Consider the following 17,797-nt stretch of genomic DNA (forward strand, 5'->3'; position numbering starts at 1 on the left):
AGGCATGCGCCACCACACCCAGCTGATTTTTGTATTTTTAGCAGAGATGGGGTTTCACCATGTTGGCCAGGCTGGTCTCGAACTCCTGACCTCAAGTGATCTGCCGGCCTCGGCCTCCCAAAGTGCTGGGATTACAGGCATGAGCCACTGCACCCAACCTATTTTCATATTTTCAATGAAACTTGTCCTACTAGATTCTCCGAGATTAAAAAAAAAATTGTTGGCCAGGATTCCAGCCAACGTCTGTCTGAATCCAAAGCCAGAGTGCTAAGTGACCTGCTCACAACATCTCAGCCTTGAGCCACGTGGAACTCCAGCTGGTGAGTGAGCAAAACCCTGAAGGACTTCGCATCGCAGGCCCCTTCCCGTCCTGCAGAGCAGAAGGAAAGAACTATCTAGCGGGCCTGCAGAGAGAAAGGGGACACCAAACCCGTGACCCTGAACAGGGGTCCTGGGAACAGCTCCCCCAAATGCAGCTGAGCTCCTACCTCGGCTGTGGATGGCGGGCCTGGGAGCCTCGGGGCCCAGGGCGGGCGGTCCCTGGGAGTCACTCATGAAATGGTGGAACCAGCGGCGACGCAACTGACGCAGCTCCGAGTTGCGGCTCCGGAGCCAGCGGGGGCTGGGCCGGGGCCGGGTCAGGGGGCTCTGCAACATGTCCACACCCAGCAGCAGCTCTGGGCTGACTCGAGGGTCGTGCAGGGCCCTGCTGTCCAGCAAGCCCACGCCCAGCGCCACGGCGGCCACTGGCAAGGTCTGCAGGGGGCCAGGCGCCCGGGGGCCCTGTGGGAGGGCCACTCGGGCCCGCTGCAGCAGCAGCAGGCTGCCGGTCATCAGGTAGGCAGCCGTGAGGAAGAACAGCAGGAACTGTGTTCGGCGGAGAAACTTCTGGAGTCGGAAGAAAGGTTTGGCCATGCCCCTGGGCAGCAGGGCTCCTGGCTGGAGCCCCGGGATGGCTCCTAGCGCCCAGGTGGGAGGGAGGCCAGGGCCTCCGGAGGCGTCATCCTTGCATCCTGGCTCCTGGCACCTGCCTGCGCTCGCCTGGGGTCACTCACTGTTCCTGCCCCGTTTCCAGTAGGTGTTCAAATGGCACCATTACTTATCTCCAGTGGCCACAGGGTCCTGCAGCTGCAGCCTCTGCCCAGGTGTCAAGGATATCTCCATTCCAGGGCTCTGCCGACCCTCATCTCCTGGCGCAGAAATCTGGAAGGTGGAGAAAGAGCACCGAGATGTAATAGGTGGGTCCACTACCCGGCACTCCCAGGCTGGGACACCCCTCACCCTGTGCTTGCCTTATCCAAGGACCAGCTGTGTTGCAGGAGCACTGGACAAAGCCAGGTTTAAATCCCAGCTCTGTTACTGGCCAGCTGTGTGACACCGGGTAGGTTGCTTAACCTTGCTGGGCCTCAGCTTCCCCATCTGTAAAATGGGGATAAGAGCTCTCCCCTTGAGGAATAACGAGGAGTCGGTGATGATAGCAATAACAATAACGAGGAGGAGGAACAGCAGCAGGGGCCCTTTCCTCAGCCCTTCCTGTGTGTCAAGCACTCAGCTAAACACTTTACATATTATCTCGCTTAACCCTGAAGCCAATCCTACAAGGTAGAGATATCATATCCCTGTTACACAGATGAGGAAACTGGCAAAAGAAGGCATATTAGCTAGTTTTCCCCAAGCTACACAGCTGGTAAACAGGAGAGCCAAGGTTTTGAAGAGTCTGTGTTCAGAGCCTGGACTCTCAATGATACATGGCCCAGCCTGCAATGAGACACTACCACACATAAATGCACCTAGCCCAGGCAGGACTATGCTGCAGGTGCTTGATATATGCACGCAATCAGCTGACTCCCAGGGGTGCACTGGAACTGTGAGCCTGGGTTAGAAGGAGCTTCTGCACAGGCTGGTCATTGGCTTTCACACAGGATGGGGCCCAGGGGAGGGAGGGTCTTGTGTAGCCTTCCCAGGCCTCCTGGACTCCAGAGGCCAGAATCAAAGGAACAGGGTAGCGCCTGAGCCGTGCACCTGCAAACAGAGGCTGAGCACCCAGAGCAGAGAAGGCGGAAGGCTCTCTGACCTGCCTTCCATGAGTCTCTCCGCTCCCCAGGACTCAGCTGTCACTCTGGGTTTCGGTTCCCATTGGCGGCACCTCTAAAGTGTGCTGTTGGGGTTGGCAGAGGGTTTTGCAGCTGCCACGACCCGGGCTCTGTGTGAGCAAAGCCCTTAGCACAAGGACAGGCTTATCCCAGAAAACAAGGGCCCTAGAAGCGTGACTAAGCCACTGCCCGTAACTAACTTGGTTCGGGCCCCCCGCCAGGCCTGTGCAGCCACTCAATGGCTGCTCTGTGCACCAGGGACAGACAGCGGGTGTGAGAGGAAGGACAATGTTTGGGCTGGCATTCCAGGCCCCCGGAAAGCTTGGAGGCTTCGGACAAAGACCCCAGATAGGCATGACCCTCTCGGATTAAATGGTGAGGGCCGCCAGGTTCCGAGGCCCTCGGGGAGAGCAGAGATCTGGAAATATGGTCCTTTAGGCTGGGGCAGAGGTAGCAGACTCAGTAATCAGCAAATGAAGGTGGAATTAAACTCTGGGTTGGGAAATTGCAGACGGTTCTCCAGAGCTTCTATTTTCTAGGCTGATATGTCTGCCAGGCCTACCCCAGACAGCCTCATCAGATTTGTAAAACCACAGAGAAAATCCCAAGAAATCCTAACTGATCTCTCTGCCTCCAGCTTTGGACCCTCCAATCCATCTTCCACAAGGCTGCCAGGGTGATCCTCCTAACACGCAAATCTGATGATGGCGCGTCCCTGCTTAAAACCCCGTTCAATAGCTCCCTGTGGCTACTGGATAAACTCTAAGCTCCTTAGCATGACATACAAGGGCCCCTTCGTGATCCAGCCCATCCAGCCTCATCTCTTGCCAGGTCTCTTCCTTTGGCTTCCCCATCTCACATGCACACGCGCGCGCGCGTGCACACACACACACACACACACCACGTTCAGCAGCAGAGCCACCGGGAACCACAGCACATCTGCCTCGGTGCCTTTGCACAAGCTACCCTTTATTTATGCTGTTTCCTTCCTCTTCACTTATCAAATCCCTGTGTATCCTCGAAGGCTCAGGCCAGATATTGTTCCTCAGAGAAAGCTTCCCTGAAGATTCCTCAGTGTTTCCACAGCCCTTGCTGACCCTCGGCCCAGCACTCACCATCCCGGGGTTGATCAGAACTGTCTATCTACTTGTCCGTTACCCTCCAAAGTCTGTCATCTACTTAGGGCTAGAGGCCATGCCTCATTCATTTTCCTAACCCCAGCCCCAGCATGAGGCCTGGGAGTGTGGATGCTCAGTGATCTTTGTTTATGAATACGTCTTAAAAATCGACAAGAACACAGATAAATTGATATGCAAATCCTGACATCAGAAACCTGCTCCTATGGGGTCAGGGCCGTGAAATCTCAAATTCCACTTACCCAGAGCCACGGATAAAGCCTGAAACGTGGCAGAGATGGAGCAGTGCATAGGCACAGGCCCCCAGGCGGTCCAGGAACACAGCTTAACGGAGCCGAGGGCTTTCAGACTCATGGAGTTAACAAGAGTGCCTGGGCTGAGCTTTATGTCATCCTTTCTATGATGTAATTCTATGAGGAGGGGTCTCCAGGTCTGCTCACAAAGGGGCTCCGGTTACAAACTAGGGATCACATTAATCCTGTATAACTGAAGGGAAGAGGGTAACGCTCCTGCTGTGAAAAGGTTTCCGATGAGATGGGGCAGAAAGGCAGGCAGGAGCTCAACAATTTGGAATTTTGAAGGCAGGGGATACTGGTGAATTCCATACAGACTTTCTAGATAGGATTTGGATATACAATACAAGTAGGGCTGGGGTGGGGAGTGGTCAGAGCTGATGAATCAAGATTCAATCCATCTCACACAGGGTCCCAAGCTCCTCCAAAGTATTTTCTGGCCCTCCCCCTTCCCAGAAGGGGTTTCCCTGGTCTGGGGAGGTGGGTGCTGGTGTGGACACAACAGACAGCCACGTGCAGGCCAGATTTCCATGGCCCGGGTCTTCTAGGAAGCAGGCTGCACTCCCAACTTTTAAAATCACAAAGCAGATTCCCAGCCTGGAAAACTCATTGCGGGTAGGCTGGTAGGGAGAAACAAAAGACCGGGCGTGGTGGCTCACGCCTGTAATCCCAGCACCTTGGGAGGCCGAGGCGGGTAGATCACAAGGTGAAGAGATGGAGACCATCCTGGCCAACATGGTGAAACCCTGTCTCTACTAAAAATACAAAAATTAGCTGGACATGGTGGCACGTGCCTGTAGTCCCAGCTACTCGGGAGGCAGAGGCAGGAGAAACACTTGAACCCAGGAGGTGGAGGTTGCAGTGAGCCAAGATCACACCACTGCACTCCAGCCTGGTGACAGAGCAAGACTCTGTCTCAAAAAAAAAAAAAAAAAAAAAGCATCAGGAACTTGTCACCCCGCCCTGGACTTCCACCACACTTTATAGCCAACATCACATCACACCGTCTCTCCTCAAGGCTGGCAGCCCCCCTCCAGGGCACGGATCACACCTGGTTTATCTCCATGTTCCCAGATCCCAGCACACAGCTAGCAGGGCAGTGATGGTAAGTGTTTGTTGAGTGAATGAACCCAAAAGAGGCCTGGGGGTGGGTTGGGAAACTTGGAGCATCTGCACAAGGGCTCACAGCCAAGCCACGAGGTAAGTCAGACAGCAGAACCAGCCAACACGTGGGGTCGGGGGCAGAATGCTAGCCACTGTTCATCTGCATAGGGCCTGGGAGGCCGTCAGCTATACCTACTACACCCGAAAGCCAGCAGGCTGACAATGACAGTAAACCTACCTCGAGCAAAGCATTGCACAGGGCAGGGCCTCAGGCTCATTGTCCGTTAAATGGGGGTAAATGTGCTTTATGGGATCGAATTAGGGAGTGGACATGAAACCTCTGTTACTCTGTTCCCTACAGACTGCAGCCTGGATTGGTTATGAATGCAAAAGAGGCAAGCAAGGAAAAGCCGGAGGACGGGCCTGTAGTAGCTGTGCCACTGGTGAAGTCAGACTCAAGAGGCCTCTCCCCAGCTCTGAGCCCCCACAGTCCCTGGAGTGCACCCAGGATCCCACTCTTGCTCATGATCGATCCCCATGCTGAGACTGCTGTTAGCAATTGCTTTGTCAATGTCACCATTTATGAAGCATTTGCAGTGTGAATAGGTTGAACTGGGCTGTGCACTTGACCTGCACCATCTCATTTCCTCCAGGCAACCCACCAAGCAAGTGCCCCACATACCCCATTTGAGCACTGAGGTCTCTGAAGCTGAGCGGGTGATGCACACTGCCTGAAGCCAGACAGCCTCGGGGCCAGCACTCAGACCAGGCCACCTGCTCCCAGGGCCTACATTATGCCCACTAAGCTTCCTATGTCTCTCCCCATCCCAGCTCCAGCTTCACACCAGGCAAGATGTATTCTTGAGAGGAGTTTAGTGCGCCTCCGTCAGCACGTTTTTGAAGTCATGCGGCGCCAAAGCTCCTAGAGATGATGCTACACATGGTGTCTCCCCAGCCAAGCCTTCCAGACAGTGCCTTGTTGGTGAGTGTTCCTGCCCCAGCCCACTGGGACTGGGAGGCAGCCTGGGGTCCCTCCCCTCTGAAAGTCTGGAGAATTTTTCCCCAAGGTGTGCTTCCTGTGGGCACCTCCCATCTTGGAACACTGCAGTGCTTCAGGGGGAGGCTAGGGGGCTTCTATCCCTGCCTGGGGCTTGGCCTTATTGGGGGTAGAGGGGGCACACCAGGGCTGGACAAAGGTGCACACCCACTGCCCTGTCCTGGGGTCACCCTACAGAAGAGCAGGGCCTGGGGAGGGAGATCCTGAGTTCCCTGTCAAGCATGAGAAGAGAGTAATAGAACAAATGGGCTTCTGGAAGTCTCAGGGAGGGAGCAGGAGCCCAGAGCACCTGGGTATTCAGACAAACTGAGCTTTTGACTATTACTTTGTTGCCATCCGGGACCAAGGGAGCAGCAACTGCCCAGCCTGAATGATGGATGGCCTGGGCTGGTCAGGTGGCCACCTCTCAGCCAAGCTAGGGGTCCAGAGACTGAGGGGTGGCAGCAGGGAGAGGAGAGGAGGCAGTCCCTGGGACTGGGGGCTGCAAGATAGAACTCGGAGCTGGCCCAGGTGCAGCCAGTGGCCACTGGGGTTCAGTCAGATGACTCAACCTCCCTGCGACCCCCAGTCAGAGAGAACAGGCAGTGGCAACTGAAGGGAAAATGACACCAGACATCCCCAGGAGGATCTCAGCTACTGTGGCAGCTGCAGCAAGGGCTGCAAACCTCTTGGGACTCGGAGCTGCCTGCTCTTTGCAGGGCAGGAGCCCCAGCAACAAGAATAGGGCCCAGAACATTGCTCTTCAGATAAGAAGGTGATGGGCATCCGGGTCCTAGAAGCTGGAAGCCTCAGCCTCAATGACTGGCAGCCAGGGGGTCTCGGCTTCAGGACCTGGGCAGAGTACATGCAGGAGCCTCCAGCTGGGCTCACAGCTCCTGGATTCCCCTCCTGTGACTTTCCCCTTGCCCCTGCCCCTACCCTGCTCAGGCATAGCACCTGGCTTCTGTACCCCATCCCCTGTCCAAAAGGCTGTCCCCTTTCCGTCTAAGAAAGTGATCTTTCTAATATGAGGAGCTAATGATGCCACAGCCTGTAATGGCTTCCCAGGAATTGACAAGCAAGCCCTGTATCCCACCAGAGCATCACCTGGTTAGCAAGAGATGCCTCAAGCACCCTCACGCATGCCCTTCCACCAGCCAGGGATGCTTGTGCCCCATCTCATAGCTCTGAAATGCTTCAGGCCATCAAGGTTCACCTCCCATGCCACCTCTTCCATGAAGCCTCCCTGATCTCTGGAGCAGAACCACTCCTTAGTGCTAGGCACTAAGCAGCAAGGCTGGATGCTGCTACAAACTGTGCCTGGCTGGTATGTGGTCTTGAGTCAGGGTTCCCTGCTAATGTCCCTACCTCTCCTTCCAGCCTGTAGGCCTCTCAAAGGCACAGTCAGTGCCTCTGCCCACCTCTGGGTGGGGCACAGGGAATGCCCCTGAAAATAAGTACCTGCAGGACTGGACATCCTTCAATGCTCAGGGCCATGCTGCCGTTATCACAGGCCTAACAACTCTGGGTCTTGGAGACTCAGAAAAAGAGCAAGAGACCCACTAAACAAAAATCTGCTGGGCCCTTTGGGGGAAGAAGGTCTGGGAAACGCAAATGGGGTGGGATCCCTGTCTTTGATGAGGCAAATCTCTTGAGAGTTTGAACTTCAGAACTTGAAAAAAGATTCAAAATTTTAATATGTTGCTAAAAGGGTATAAAACATAATAGGTCAACACTCCATTCCACGCAAAGGAGGGAAACCTCTTCAATTAACCCACTGCTGGGGTTCATATAAATAAAAAATTTAACATACCACATTAGAGTTCAGGGTACTTTCACCAACTGTCAAGTGCATTGGATGAATGATCAGATGAACAAATGAATGAGTGATCTTCCCACACATCTGTGAGGCCAAAATCATTATCATCCCCACATACAGATGCAGAATCTGAGACAGAGAAGGCCAATTAACTTGAACAAATACAAACAGCTATTGCTAAATCGCTCTGATTCCAAGAGCATATCATCATCAGCCATATCACATGGTCTTCATGTGTGCAATACCAAGGACAGAGATCTTTCCGAGCACCATGCTAGGGGCTGGGTCCACACAGAAAGACAGAGCACCAGCGCCAGGGCCAGCATTTTTCCTTTCCTGGTGCCTGATTTGGAGCCTTTCTCACTTTTGAAACAGCCAGTCACAACCTTTTCCAGCCTATCTCTGGGCTATCTCTTTTATTTTTATTTATTTTCCAAGATGGAGTCTCGCTCTGTCACCCAGGCTAGAATGTAGTGGCATGATCTTGGCTCACCACAACCTCCGCCTCCTGAGTTCAAGCGATGGTCCTGCCTCAGCCTCCCGAGTAGCTGGGATTGCAGGCACACACCACCATGCCCAGCTAATTTTTGTATTTTTAGTAGAGATGGGGTTTTGCCACGTTGGCCAGGCTGGTCTCAAACTCCTGACCTCAGGTGATCTGCCCACCTTGGTTTCCAAAACACCGGGATTACAGGTGTGAGCCACCACGCCCGGCCTGGGCTATCTCTTTTATAGAATCTTATTTTGTTCACTTCTTCATGTGTTTCTTCCACCTGGTGCTGAAAGCTTAAGGGTCGTCTCAAGCCCATCTCAGAATCTGGAAGGTAAACAGGTGTTGAAACCCCACGGAGTGAGTTGGATACAGGTGGACAAGTGAGTGGAGTGCCCAACCAAAGTCAGACCTGACCAACTTGATGCTGCCACTGGGCACTCGGGCTATGGGAGAGAGCCCAAGACACCCTGCTGCACATCCCTGTCCTCAGAATACTCTCGACCCCCTCATGTCAAGGGGGCCCCCCTCTGGGAGGGAGCTGACATCTCCAGGGGCTTCCAGCAGCAGAGAAAGGAAAGCGAAGTGGAGGGGAGGGGCCTTAACAGCTACCAGCAGGTGCACTGTATTTTACAGCTGATGAAATGAATCCAGCCCATTCTTCCATCCACTTCTCACATCCACACCAGGAGGCAGGGCATATGCAGAGTTCCTCCCTGACCATATTCTCCAAGTGGCACACTTCCGATAATTTTTCAGGCCGTATGTCAACACGATTGTCAAAGCCATGATGAGGAGAGATTAAAGGAAGAATGTGAAGGCCAGACCAGGAGGCCCAGGGAGAAAGTGGTGAGCAGGAAGCCACATTCATTCCCTCATTCCCCAGATAAGCAGCCCTGGATGTTAGGGCCCAGCTCTGGCCCTGCTAGTGTATATGATTATCACCTGCATTTTAAGGCCTAAGGCCCTGAAAGTCTAAACACTGAGCTGCCCCAAACTCCTTGGCCTTGACTTCATTGTACCTCCAGAAAAAGAGTCGGGGAGCTGGTCTCACCAAGGCTGATGGGGGTCTGAGCTGGATGGGAGTACAACCTTGGAGCTTCTGTGATGAGAAACCATTTCCCAAGAGGCCCTGCTCGGAGGGGTTCCATCAGGGCCTGGAGGCTCTGGGTTCAGAGGCTCTGAGCCGCCTGCTCAGGCCAATGCCATAAGGAACCAGCTCTGTGGCTCACTCCCCAGTGCTCTGGCTGAACTGATCAGATTGGAGGCTCAAGCTTCAGCAGCAGACCCACTGGTGGCACTGAATATCCACTTCTTTTTTTTTTTTTTTTTTTTTTTTGAGACAGATTCTGGCTCTGTCGCCCAGGCTGGAATGCAGTGGCGCGATCTCGGCTCACTGCAAGCTCCGCCTCCCGGGGTCACGCCATTCTCCTGCCTCAGCCTCTCCGAGTAGCTGGGACTACAGGCGCCTGCCACCACGCCCGGCTAATTTTTTTTTTGCATTTTTAGTAGAGACGGGGTTTCACCGTGGTCTCGATCTCCTGACCTCGTGATCCACCTGCCTCGGCCTCCCAAAGTGCTGGGATTACAAGCGTGAGCCACTGCGCCCTGAATATCCACTCCTGCTCGGTTAGGAAGACAGGAGGAAGAGACAGGAGTCTGGCCTTCTGCCTTATCCCAGCTTCTCTTCACTTCCAACCAGACATGCCACAGGCCACAGGGCAGTACCCCACAGGGCACAATGCCCACTGAAGAGAGGGATCCCCTCACCCCAGAAGAAGGCATTTTTACAGAGGAGCTGTGGAAACGGCCCTGCTGGGGCTTGGAGGAGGCAGCCACAGGCGAGGGCCTTCTGGCGGGGAAGATGAGGCACTCAGGCTCAGCCACCAGCCCAACCACCGCCAAGCCGCCTTCAGCTCCCATGCCTGGGAGGGCTCCTCTTCCTCCTAGAAACCCCGAGGCTGGCAGCCGGTTGAGGCCCCTTCCCGGAGGGTCTCCTGAGGGCCAGTCTAAGTGTGTGGGGGTTGGGGGCATGCTTGAGACAAACCTCATTCTCCCAAAGCCCAAAGGAACCTCCCCTAGCTCTCTCCCCAGCACCTGCAGCCACCAGGAGTAGGTGATTGCAAACAGCGCAGGGCCAGCCAGCTTTATGCCTCCTCTAACTTTCACTCCCCACCACCCTCACTTTCTGTGCCTGACAACCTAGGCAAATCACAGGAAAAAAAGAAAGGCCCCCACTCCTTATCCCAAAGCGGGATAAACCAAGTGCCTCCATAAACCTAAGCATGCTGTTCCAGCAACAAGAGAGATGCGGGTATCTCATGTTAGAAAAGTACAGCAGAGTCCTGCATCTGTCCATCTTGGGAGCTGCAGGGGCAGGGCCAGTGTGGGGAGCAGCTGGATCCCAGTGCAGGGCTACGGGGCTAGAACTCCTATATCAGCCTTCCCACCGCTCAGCGGAAGGAAGAGCGGTCCCCTTCCCCACCCGCATTCCCGATCAGCAGAGCAGACATCATCCCAGGCGCACAAATGCTCAGGAAAACAACTCGCGAGGTTACCCGGAGGCAGGGGACCCAGCCAGGTACGCTCTTGAGTAGCCAAGAAAAACGCAATTTAGCAACCTCCAGTCGTGAGTCTCCGTCCACACCTACGAAGACGCAAAGCTCTATACTGGGTAATCTTCCGGACAAAATACATACGTTTTGCTTTTGCCTCTGCCTCTGTTCAAGTTCACCAAGAGACGGAGCAAACCCTCCGCTGACCGGAAGCCTCTCTTGGTAGCGGAACGAGAGGGAGCTGCTTCTGGATAAACGTCGCCGCCTAGGAGGGAAGCTGTGCGCACCCCACACCCTGCCCTCGACCCCTCCCCGGGACCAGCCGCAGCGCCCTCCCGGGAAACGGACGGGCTCTCGGGACTCCGGAGGGGGGACGCGGCTTGTGCGGCGCCTCGCGCACCCCCGCCCCATCCCGGCCTCGCCGAGCGCCCCCCCAATCCCCCGCACACACCCACTCACTCTCCCCTGCCCCGGCCGAGCCGCCCCGGGCCCCCGGGAAGGCGCCCCCGGTAAGCCCGCCCTGCAGCCGGAGCAGGTGCAGCCCCGCCGCGCTCCCAGCCGCGTCTGCACAAACTTGTTTGCCCGCGGCAGGGGGAACACCCTGCTCGCAGCCCGCGCGGGGGTCCGGCTGGAGCGCCGGGAGACAGGACTCACCCCGCGATCGCAGCCGGCTGGTGCGCCCGCACCCGCGCCCACGGCCCGCCTCCTCCGGGCGCCGAGCCCGCAGCCCCCGCAGTGCCCGGAGCCCAGGAGCCCCGGCGCCCGCACGCCCCCGGCCGCCCGCGGCAAGCCGGACCCACGCGCCCGGGTACAGGGCGCCGCCGCCTGGCTCCCCGGGGCTGCTGGCGTCCGGGCTGAACGGCGGGGCGGGCGGGCGGGCGCGGAGCCGGGGCGGGCAGCGGGCGAGCGGCGGGCGGGCGGGCTGGCGAGCGGGCGCCGGGCTCTGCACATGCTCATTCGCGCGGTCCGGGGACAGCGGCTGGCCGCCGCCGGGTCCTAGAGGCGCCGGTGCGCACCTCCCGCCGCCCGGGGGAGGGGACGCGGCTCCGCCGGAGGGGGCCCACGCCCTGCCCCGGCCCGCAAGACACGCGCGGGGCGGGCCACACGCGCCACTGCCGAGCAGAGACGCCGCCACCCACTCTGATACACACACACACACACACACACACACACACACACACCAGTCACCCAGAGCCACAGCCTTTCATCGGGGCCCCACGGGCTCTAACACACGCACCATGACGCTCACACCCAGACACAGACCCACAAACACACGGGGCACTGCCGCGCAGAGGAGAGCACGCCGCCACTCTCACTCCGACGCAGACTCACAGCGACAGCCGCACACTGCCTGACACACACATCCCGAACCACCGCTTCCCAGACAGAGACACCGACACCCACACTCACACACACACTCTCTGGGCTCTGCCCCACTCACCCAGAAGCAGACTGGGCCACGGTGACAGGCGCGCACACGTACGCACACAGCCACACAGTTTAGAGTGCACTCTAATATACACACACACACACACACACACACCCGATCACCGTCCCATGCAGAGCTAGAGACAGACGGTCACAGCTTCACACACATTCACACTCAGAAACAAGCACCTGCTGGAACACACACACTCTCACTCAATCTGAGACAGACCTACACAGAATCGCAGCCCTACAAATACCCTGACACCAGCTCCTGTGTCTACACACTCGGGGGTCGGCCGCCGGCTTTTCATACTGCTCCACACTGCACACGGTGACAAACCCACGCCTTTACATAGTCGCCCACAGAAGCAGTGTCACACACTGGTGTCTACAAACAGACACACTCTCAGATAGAGGGGCATACTGGGCATTGACCCACAGGCTCTCTCTCTGTCTCACACACACACACACACACACACACACACACACACACACGCACCGAGGTGGAAAGACGCTGAACAGTCACACAAGTCTATACACAATCCCGCTCTTTAAATAAAGGCTGGATCTAAACCTAAAGATTTTTCCCAGTGAGGAGCCCCACCCTGTTCCCCCAAAGCCCCCAAGTCACAGCATCTACCCTGCTCTGCCAGGTGCACCGGTGGACCCTGTCCTCACCCGGGGCTGGCTGCTAAGATGCTCCCAGAAGCTGAGGACAGCAGAGGCAGCAGGAGCAGGTGGTGCCTCTTACTCGGTCTTCCTAAAAGGGAGTTTCATGCCTCTGACTCCCGCTAGGGGCAGAGCTGCTTGGCCTGGCTCCGAGGAGCTGGCTTGCAACAGGTGCAGGTGGCAGGGAAAGCGTTTGCCTGGGGACCAGTCACAGTCCCTCCTTACGCGGGTCAGTCAGGTGGCGCCCAGAGCGGGAAGAGACTCGCTGCAGTTTGCATAGCCACGTCTGGCCAAGTGCGGAATTAGAACAGTCTGCACCATCCGCATGAAGGCAGAATGCTCTGAAGGTCTTGGGGCACCTGGGTTTAATATCCTTAAACCCAGGAAGAGGATACAGTAAGTGAGAGACGAATTCTGTGCTGCCTCAGAGTCCCAGCCTTGCAGAAAAGCCCCCTTCACATATATATCCTTTACAGAATGTGAATGTGTGTGTTGTTATGATTTATAACAGCAACCTACTGTGCAGTCTTGCAACGCTGTTTGGTTTGCAAAGCCCTCTCCATGACCAGCTACACAATTTGAAGGGCCTAAAATAAAAATGGAGCCCCCTTTTAAAACATTATCAAGAATTTCAAGAGATAAAAGGAGGATATTAAACGAGTACGGGTCCCTTCTGAGCACAGAATTCAGAGCCTTTCACAGTTCTCATACCCATGAAACCAGCCCTGGCCCTCTCGTACCCATTGTCCCACTTAAAACTGATAAGTCTATAGATGCCTTCATGTGCCCATTTGACAGATGAGGCCTTTAGGTGGTTGATCACAAAAGGCTCACAGCCAGTTGAGCCCAGGGGAATTCAAGCCCAGCTCCTCTGGGAAGCCAGACATTTCCCGGCAGCTGCTATTCAGGAGAAGTGTCCGTCTGCAGCAGCAGACACTTGGTACAGAATAATCAAGCGGAAGAGTTGATGTGGCTGCCACCAGGGAAGGTGGTGACTCAAGAAGAGAAAGGAAAAGGCTGCTGGGTATCCGTGCCATCTGTGCTCGAGGTCACGCTGCACCTGCCCTGCAAAGCCTCCCCCTCAGGGGAGCACCATACAGCCCCTGTGTGGGTAGATGCTAGAGTCAACTACTGACTCTAGGGAGGGAGGTTGAGGAAGGAGGTGCATGAAAGAACCCAGGAAGTCGTTGACAAGGGCTTGGGAGTCAACACGGCCAGGAGTATTTCAGTGTCAGGACAAAGCCCTTCTTTCTAGTGATGGTGACCAGTAAGAAGTGATAGGGAGGACGGATAACAGAATCACTCCTAATCACAGTCCAACTCCTTGCCCCTCAGCTCTTCTCTCCACATGGTTGGGACTGTTTCATAGTCACTTGTATACCATCCCTGTCCCAAAAGCAATTGGTCCCACAAAGCTGCCATCATATGTCCATTTACTGCTAAGAAATGTATCCCCCCCACCCCCAGGAGTCTGGGACTAAGAATCAGACAGGTCTGATCTCACATCTATCCCGTCTCTCTGTGTTTGGCTCTTGAGTCATCCGCTGCTCTCTTTGCAGACCTCAACTATTGGATCCTAGGCATTTATATCGCCTCCTAACTTCATGTCATCTGATGGCTTATTCTTCCTTCCTTCCAGCTACCCATCTTTTCATTTATTTACTAAGCAAGGTACCCATTGTGTGTTAGATTTTGTGTCGAACACTGGAGAGTCTTTGATAAAAAGAACCAGTCCCCTGCAGGAGTTTCCGGTGTGAAGAACTGGACGAGAAAACAGAGCAAAGTGAAAACCTACCACAAAGAGAGAGCTCTGCTGTATCAGTCAGGATGCCTGCAGCCTCAAGTAACAAATAGCAAAGTAAAAGTGGTGTCAACCCAAGGGTTTATGATCTCAGACAGCAAGACGCCTGGAGGTAGGCAGTTCCAAGGTTGGGTGATTCAGTAGCTCAATGATGTCAGGATCTGTGGTGGCCTCTCTGTGCTCCCTGGACCGCCCCCTCCTGACTGCAAAATGACAACTGAAGCGCTGTTTGTGACTTCCCCAAATGACAATTCCCTAAGGCAAGAAAGAAAGGGACATTTCTTCCCACGAGTTTCTTTTTTCACTGGGTAAGGAAACTTTTGCCAGATCCTCCTTCTGGCAAGGCCCATTGGCCAGAAATGAACCCTATGAGTACCCCTCAACCAATACCTGGCCAAGGAGGAATGGGTTTGGCTAATTATAATTCATCCTCTGGGGATAGGCCAGTCTTCTCAGAGCACATCCCCACTTGATCAAAATTGTTTCTATGTTAGCAGATGGCTGCTGGGATGACAACTAGCTGTGATTGATAGATAGATAGATGGTAGATAGATAGATAGATAGACAGACAGACAGACAGACAGATAGAGTGAGCATTGGAACCTAAATGACTTGCAACCTCAGTGTGGACGAATTCAAGGAAGACTTCATGGAGGAGGTGACATGTAAGCTGGCTTTTAGAAGAGAAGTGGGCATCATCTGGGTCATCAGGTGCAGGGGCCATTCCAGACAAGAGTGGGGAGCATCCTTTGCAAAGGCAGGGAAGTGTGAAACACGCAGGCTGTCACAGAAACTGCCAGTGACTTTGCACTAGCTGGTGCAAGGTCAGAGGTGGTTGGAGAGGAGGCTGAACTGTGACTGGCCACTGAACCCCGACTAGCCACTGAACCCCCATTCAGATCACTGGCACCAGTGGACAAGGCAAGGCTGTGGACCACGCTTGAACCACCCCTCTGGTGACCTCCCTTCACGGTGGTCATCTAGTCATCATCAGCCGTGGAAATGGTTATTCAACCAGTTATGAGTCATCATCCATCCCACACTTCTATGTCATGTTGACAAAGGCAGCCTGACTAGTCATAGGCATGGGGGTGACAAGCCCAGGTGGGGGTGAGGGCCAGGCATGGGGCTCATATCTCTCTCGCCTTGACCAAGTCACAGTCTCTCTGGGCCTCAACACTGTCATCTGCAAATCAGAGAAAGTGCCTCCTTCGTGGGAGTGCTTGTAAGGACCAAATAAAATGTCTGCTGAGTGTGAAGCAAAACAACATTTGCCATGGAATATGCACAGAACACATTTTAGTAACTATTACAAGAAGGGGTTTTCCCCAAAGCTTTGCTAAAATCCAGAAATGCCACATGTGCAATGTTCTCCTGAGCCACCAAGCTTGTGATACCTTCTCTTCCTCCAAATGTCACCTCCCCAGAGCCTGCCCTGTCATTCTGGCTAAAGCATCCACCTCACTGTCCAGTTTCCAGTCTTCATGAAACTCATTGCCCTATCATCTCTTTGTGTATTTGTTGGTTTATGGTCTGTCTTCTCCTTCCCAACCCTCACAGCCCCCACTGCTAGAATTTAAGCTCTAATATGGCCCGGGAACTTACTATCACATTCAGAACTGTATCCTTGGTGCCAAGTTTAATTCTTGGCACATAGGCATACTTACTAAATATTTATTAAATAAATAATTGTGTTTTTAAAAACATGATGTGCCTAGCATGACATATTTTTAATAAACCCAAGAAGGCTTCCCACGGTCGTCATGTTTCTTCCCAAGAACTCAAGAGGCTGCTTCCCCTTGCTCTGGTCACAGACTGATCCCTGTATCACAGACTGATCCCTGTATCCAGTCCATTGGATGCTACTGGCCACCAGGGAGGCCCGGAGGATGAGTGTGGATGGCTCACTGCATCATGTGCCCCTGCCAGGGACTGTGGTGGGATGAGGAAGCAGATGCTCCATCGACACCCAGAGGCACCTGCATCTCAGTAATCTCCTCCTTTACCCATGCAGCTCTTGGCTGCTGCTCCACCAGGATGTTGGCCTGCAAGGGGACACGGGCTTGACTGTCCCACCTGAGAAGGTTGCCTTTTGCTCCTCTGGACACCACATCATCTGAAAAAGCATCATTTAGAGATGGAGAGAAACTTTGGCAACATCTCCAAAGGGGAGATGTAGTTTCTTCTTTGTTTGCTTTGCTTTTTTCCCCCACAGTGCTGTGAAGTATTCCATGCCTGCTCCGTGCAGGCAGACCTGAGGCTGGGTTTAGCACTTTGCTGGGCTGTGTATTCACTGGCTTTCTCCTGTGAGTGCTGCAGCGACTTAAATATGCCTCTGTAAAGATGCCAGTGACACAGATGGTAATTGTACCCCCTGCTGAGCTGTGCCTGCAGACACAGGGGTGTCGGGGGTGGGAGGGCAGTAGGGAGAAGTGGAATAGGGAATCTGTACCTGACTGGGGAAGGAGGAGCCTCCCGGAGCACTGGTCTGGTCTAGAAGCAACTAGACTTCCTAGGCATGGGCCATTGGTACCCAGAAAGCTTCGGTAATTCAGAGGTGGCAAAGCGAGCACAGTGAGGAAGCCTGAGTTCCTTTTCTGGCTAGAGGTGAATAGGCTGTGTGGTCTCATGCAAACCTTACCTCTCTGAGTCCTGTTTTGCCCTTCTGTAAAACGGGCAGGTTTTCTAGTTGCTATTGAAGAGCCTTTCTTTAAGGAAGGCAGGGGAATTAGATGAGCGTGATTTGGGGCCAGTTGTGCTTTTTTAGTTTGGGCAAATGACATCATTTTCCCAGATGTAGTTTTTTAATCTGCAAAATGTGATATTTTATTTCTAGTGAAGAGTTTCTGGCATAGGGTTTATATTCAAGAAATGATAGCTATGATGATTCTTCCAGCTCTAACCAGTTCTGGTGTGGGGTGTGATATAGCAGGTGCTGGAATAAGGGTTGTTAGATTTGGGTTTATAAAGTCCTGACCCCACATCACCCCCTCTACTGGCGCAGGGGCAGCAGCTGGGCAAGTCTGAGGGACAGAAAGCATTGAGGGACCATGGATTGCAGAAGTTAGTGGGGTTACAGGCAGAGCCTGTGGGATCAGTCATCCACTGGAAGGTGCAAGGGTACTGGGGCAGCAAGAAAGCCCGGGTGCAAGAGGATGGCAGAAGTGGTCCCTGCTTTGCTCCTCCTGCCTACCTGGGGTGCACCAGCCAGTAGACACAGGTGCTTAGTAGAGAAAGCACCTCTTCTTTATCCGATTTTTATGAATTTTCCTATAAGTTACTCATCAAAGGTCTTGAACTTGCAAGTCATCTTCTATATTAAGCTACAGGACACCTCAAGCTGATAGCATTGATAAGAGAGGAGGTGGGTCCA

General features: G+C 54.3%; 1 protein-coding gene across 5 annotated transcripts in view; it reads right to left on the bottom strand.

Annotated features, from left to right (window-relative positions):
• The window catches only part of WSCD1 (WSC domain containing 1), a 77,341-nt gene extending 64,610 nt beyond the window's left edge, over positions 1–12,731 (bottom strand). For 2 of the 5 annotated variants that reach the window (XM_030799935.1, XM_030799937.1), the window contains exons 1-2: positions 12,633–12,731; positions 489–1,203 (exon numbers count right to left, since the gene is read on the bottom strand). In XM_030799935.1, coding sequence (XP_030655795.1) covers positions 489–915 — 427 coding nt within the window. In that variant the 5' untranslated portion in view covers positions 916–1,203; positions 12,633–12,731. Of the gene's footprint in view, positions 1–488; positions 1,204–10,670; positions 10,842–11,180; positions 11,493–12,632 lie in introns of those variants that run through there. The other 3 variants (XM_030799933.1, XM_030799934.1, XM_030799936.1) reach the window with 3 other exon arrangements.
• Between the last annotated feature and the right edge of the window lie 5,066 nt (positions 12,732–17,797).

Source organism: Nomascus leucogenys, chromosome 19 (genome assembly GCF_006542625.1).
Source record: "Nomascus leucogenys isolate Asia chromosome 19, Asia_NLE_v1, whole genome shotgun sequence".
Classification (NCBI taxonomy): Eukaryota; Metazoa; Chordata; class Mammalia; order Primates; family Hylobatidae; genus Nomascus; species Nomascus leucogenys.